Genomic DNA, 5685 nt, shown 5'->3' with positions numbered 1-5685 from the left:
GATAAAGATGAAATTTGGTCAGCCGATTTAATCAACATGCCAGTCGAGAGAGGGTACAAGTATTGTTTAATGGTGATCGACATATACACGAGATACGCTTGGGTCTTTCCCTTGAAAAACAAATCGGGTCTGACTGTCAAACAAGCATTCGAAACCATAATGAAACAATCCGACAGACGACCCCTAAAGTTGTGGGTTGATAAAGGAAGCGAATTCTACAACAGAAATGTGAAATCTCTGGGGTTTGAAATTTACAGCACGCATAACGAAGGTAAAGCCGTAGTGATAGAAAGATTCAACAGGACTCTTAAAAGCAAATCATTCAAGAAATTCACGGAATTGAAATCTCAAAAATGGCTTAAGATATTACCAGTTGTTGTCGACGAATACAATAACATTCGTCTATCGGTGTGACGCCAACGCAAGCCTCTAATAACCCGAATATCATAAAGTCCGTCAACACTCGAAACAACTTTGAAAACAAGATTAGCAATTTGAATGTTAAACCCAAATTCAAAGTTGGAGATCGAGTTCGTATTTTTAAATATAAATCATTGTTTCAGAAAGGTTACGTCGGCTATTGGACTAACGAGATATTCATCGTTGATAAAGTAAACAGCACATCACCTCCCACGTATGAATTGATCGATCAAGACAAAGAACAAATCATAGGAAGGTTTTATCAAAATGAACTTCAAAAAACTGACTTTTAAAAATGAATCTCGAAAATGAAGATTTAGATGAAAGGTTACGAAATTTAGATGTCGACAAGCATTTCCGCTCTCTTAAATTAAGATTTTTTAAATTTAAATGTAAATTTATCTTCAAAATATTATTGAATGTGTTTTATCAGAATGTTATACAAGTTTTTTCAAACACAAACTACGTATATATTTCGTCAATTGGGTCTTCCGCAATACTTACCGCCTACTTCGAAAAACATCTAAAAAAAATCAACTTAAAAAATGATTGCATTTCTCGATAAATACGGAAGAGACACGACCACAAACTTTCAACTTGTGAAATGGGCCAAGGAGTTGAACGTCTCGCCGTTTTATTATTGCATGCGAGATGAAATTGATGAACTGAAATACAAGAAAGGTAAATTTTACGCCATCACAAACATTCACACGTCGGATCAAAAAGGAGTTCACTCTGCTCTACACAAAGATTCTTCGAATAACTTTTATTTCTTTGATTCTTTCGGTCTAGAACCGACAGAAGAGATAACGAAATTGACTAGCAAACCAATCAAATGTTCTACGTTTCCAATTCAAATGCCAGGACAAAAGCTGTGTGGACAGTTGTCGCTTTGGGTTTTATATCGGTTGAGTATCGGGAGAAAAGTTTGAAGAAATTATAATAAATTTAAATAAATTTTAAAAATGGCAAACAAGTTTGGATTAGGGTCTTTACCTCTAGAATCTAAAAATCCCATGACGACGTTTATAAACAAAGCGAAACCTTTTTTCGTGGATCAAATCGGAGAAACCTTACAAGGGGATATCGATATGAACAATTTCAAAATAACTAATTTAAAGTTGCCAGGAAACGATAACGATGCCGTGAACAAGAAATATTTACTGGATCAAATAAACGCAATTCAAATAGATAAGGACCATGTTGAAAATAGAATAAATGACGTGAAAAGATACCTCAGACGAAATATTAAAAATCTTGTGGACGAACCCAAACTACAACAAGAGTTAACGAGTTTGAAACGTCTTATTCAAGTGGATAAAACAAGTCAGTTGCAAAATTTAATATCTAAATTAGACGAAAAGATTACGAACGTAAAAATAGACGTCCAACGTTTAATAGACAACCCAAATGTAAACGAGGATAGATTGAAACGAAAACTAACCGCTTTGGAAAGAAAACTTGGCGAATTGCTAGCAGAACTAGACAAGACCGCGGACAAAACCGAGTTACAAAATTCGATATCCAATTTGAACGAAAAGATCGCGAAGCAAAAATCAGATGTTCAAGATATAATTAACACACTTCCCATTGACAAAGATACGTTGAAACAACAGTTGACTGCTTTGGATACTAAAATCACGGACGAATTAGAAAAAGAAGTGGGTGTGATTAAAAACTTTCTTCAAAATAAATTTCGAGATGATATGAAAAATTATATTAAAGAACAGGTCAATCTTTTGGTATCTAGAATTCATGGCGATTTTTTGAGACAAGAGAGAAAGTTGACCAAATTAGAAGCTATTGTAACGGACAAATCGTATTATTTCAATCTACCATTCGAAAGTGACACTGTCTTCGATAGAAAAGACCAAATTTATAAATCAAACAAATACGGATTCAAAGAAATAAAAGTGGGTTCTCTCGTATACGGAGAACCTAAAAACGTATTCGATATCGGCGAAACGCAAGAGTTTACTTTTCAAGGTAATTGTCTGATTCAAATAGAGTTTAAAGTCAATAAAGTAGTCTTCAAACAAACCGGTAGGGCCGTCAAACATATTTCATTATTCAATGATGGTAATTTGGAAGAGAATATACGTTTGATTGATATAAGGAATCAGGAAATTGAAACGAAAAATGGTAAATATGTAGACTGCTTTAAAATGGAAGTAGAAAATGATTATATGAATAGATTTCAAATCAAAGATTTAGATATGATATTGGAGACGGAAAATCCACCATCAACCAACATTGTCAAAATTCCACAACGCTTACACGTACACGGAAAAATAGAATCGACCAGTCACGAGTTTTTACGAACAACAGACTTTGAATACGTAAAACTGTATTTCGCTTTAGGTGAAAAATACACCTCGATCGATGTTCATAAAAGTCAACAAGAAAGAGAATTTATAGTGCATTTATCGTTTGCCGAAGGCTCCATCTTTGAAGGTGGTGGTTTTATTTTTAGAGCCAAGATAAACATCGAAAAAGAAAAAATAAAATATTCCTATCATCTTAAAGAGGACCATACGAAAAAAGAAATGTCGCTAGTACGCGTAAATGTTTTTATTTTGAATACCCGCGAATATAATAATTCTAGGCCAAACAACAACGTTCTATACGATATTCCGTGGTTCTATTTATCGGAAATTCACTTAATTTAACGACTTAAAAAATGGAACTCGAAAGCAGACAACAATACATGATAGACAAACAAGAAGAGTTGAAAATAAAGTTGAGACAGTGCAATACATGCAGGAAAACATGGAGTAGAATCGATTCTTTTTTCAAAACAGCGAGCACAGTTCTAACGGTAGGAGTAACGGTGGCAACGGCCGTGACGGGTGGATTAATGCTTCCGGTCATCGTCCCAACCGTATTGGCTGCATTAACAGCCGTTCAAACGACTTCTTGCGGTCTCATCACTTTAGGTTTCACGAGCAAAAAGAAACCTCATTATAAAAAGAAAACGGATATCTTGAATATGTATCTTAATCAATTGTACATCTTTTTCGAAAGATCGAGAGAAGACAAGAACATATCAGTTGAAGAATTACAAGAATTCAATGAAATTTTGGACAAATTCCATACAGAAATATCAGCGGTCAAAATAAAGAAATAATCAAAAATAAATACTTAAAAAAATATGAATAAAATCGAACTTGCAGACGATGAAACATTGATAGAAAACGCCCTATTTTCCGATGTTATCAAGGCTATCTCTGATAAATTTAAAACATTCAAAGGACAAATTAAAATAGATGGAGAGATAGTCGAGGAAGGGAATCACAGACAATACATGTCACTCCTCGGTTTCAATGCCAAAACTTTTCACAATATCTTTTCAAATATGGACAAAAAATCCGATGCTTCCGATTGGTATTTTACAGAAAAAAACATTTTAATGAAAGACAATTTCCAAGAAATAAAAAGATCGAGAGTTGATAGAGGAGGAACTGATCTGCTTAAAAAGATCAATGAATACGAAGGCGAAAATTATTACATACCTAGAGATGGTCACTGTTTCATCAAATGCGTCAATCGTGTTTTAAACGAAGACTACACGAGAGAATTTCAAGAATACATCAACGGGTTTTCAAAAGCAAATAGAAAAGGAGTGATGACTTGTGCTAGAATGAAGGAATTCAACAAGAAATTCAACACTTCGTTTCAAATTTATAATCCCAAAAACAGACATTTTCATCCCAGAGACGTTCACGATGAATTAGATTGGGTTTTTTACTGACACAACTCGCATTTCTGTTTAATTAGAAGAAGCCAAAAAAAGTTTGGGAATTCAAGAAATAGAAGACAATTACGAACAGGTGTGGAAAACGTGTAGAGATGATAACGCAGTAACACAGGTTTCACCTCTCAAACTAAACGTGCTTTCGAGTATGAGCGATGATGCGTCATTCGCTTGGGATTGCGAAACGTATTCAGAAAGAGACACGCGAAGAGCAATTCCTTATGCCTGCACTTTAATTAATTTGGAAAAACTAAGAAAAAAGTTAGAAACGATAAAAAATATCTTTCCAAATATAAATCCTACTGATAATGTTCCAGAAGAATTTTATGATAAACTAATGAATGTAGTAGAACTATTTGTAGGTACAGATTGTATAGATCAAATGTTGAAATATTTAGGTCAATATGATAGAAAGAGAATAATATTAATTTCTCACAACGGCAGTGGATTCGACAACTGGATCGTGCTTAAAAATGCAAAAAAACTAACGCATTGCCCTTTAAAAACACCCAGAGGAATTCTATCTTTTCCTTTATCTAATCCATACACGGATGAAGATTTAGAGAAAAAATGGAAAAGACAGAAAGAAATAAAGGGTAATTTACAACATATTAATTTCACGTGTTCTTACAACACGAATCCTCTAGTTTGGCTGCATGGGGAAATTCTTCCAATCTTCCCGCGAATTTGAGAAAGATTGCCAACGTAGATATCGCTAAGTACACGCAAGACAACTGGGAGGAATTGAGACACGAATGGGAACCTTACGCCAAGAGAGACACTCTCTGTTTGGGAGCTTGTTTGATAAAATACAACCAAGTGACGAAAGAAGTTGTAAACCAGAATATGTCTTTATCTTTAAAGGGTTGGTATTATTTATATCATTACGATAAAGAAATGGTGGAAGAAGAATGGTATGAAACTACTAGAATGGTTGCGAAACATACCGAAAGAGAAAACGTAGAAAAAGTTTATTCGCACACTAATCCTTTTATAAGAAATTTTATCAGACGATCTATTAAATGAGGAAAAGTTTCGGCAAATAGAAAATCATTTAAAACGAACAAAATGGACAAAATTTGTAATGTATTAAAGGAATATACAGAACTTGAAAGTAATAACATAATTGATTTATTCAAAGAATACAGCGCAAGCACAAAAGACAAAACGGAGAATCATTCGAGACTTAAAAAAATAGAATGTACTAAACTAATGGCATTTGATGCTAACGGTTTATACGCTTCCGCCATGTCGGATTTAGACAGTGAATATCCGAGAGCGGAAAGTGGAAGACCGTTTCTACCAGAAGAAGAAACAGAATTTGTAAAACTCTTCAATAAACAAAAATTCAGACCTAGAACAGCTATTTTAACAGTGTGGTTTGACTATCCCAAAAACATGTTCTTCCAACCGATACCAGCTAAAGATAAAATCACTTTCACGAATAAAGAAGGTAAAAAGGAAACTGGTAACAAAATCAGGTTCAGAAATGGTTCTGTCACGACGTTTAA

General features: G+C 34.1%; 2 protein-coding genes across 2 annotated transcripts in view; both read left to right on the top strand.

Annotated features, from left to right (window-relative positions):
* Positions 1 to 1385: 1385 nt before the first annotated feature.
* Positions 1386 to 3089, top strand: LOTGIDRAFT_175427 (hypothetical protein; the record flags this gene model as incomplete). The annotated part of the gene is made up of 1 exon (XM_009056642.1): positions 1386 to 3089. The coding sequence occupies one exon, from the start codon at positions 1386 to 1388 to the stop codon at positions 3087 to 3089; it is 1704 nt and encodes a 567-aa protein (XP_009054890.1).
* A 2153-nt stretch (positions 3090 to 5242) lies between these two features.
* LOTGIDRAFT_175426 (hypothetical protein) overlaps positions 5243 to 5685 on the top strand; it is a gene marked incomplete at both ends in the record, with an annotated part of 795 nt that continues 352 nt past the window's right edge. The window contains one exon of the mRNA XM_009056641.1: positions 5243 to 5627. Coding sequence (XP_009054889.1) covers positions 5243 to 5627 — 385 coding nt within the window. The remainder of the gene's footprint in view (positions 5628 to 5685) is intronic.

Source organism: Lottia gigantea (genome assembly GCF_000327385.1).
Source record: "Lottia gigantea unplaced genomic scaffold LOTGIsca_280, whole genome shotgun sequence".
In the NCBI taxonomy this organism is placed as follows: Eukaryota; Metazoa; Mollusca; class Gastropoda; family Lottiidae; genus Lottia; species Lottia gigantea.
The sequence above is the reverse complement of the archived record's forward strand: the minus strand, read 5'-3'. Positions and strand labels throughout refer to the sequence as shown.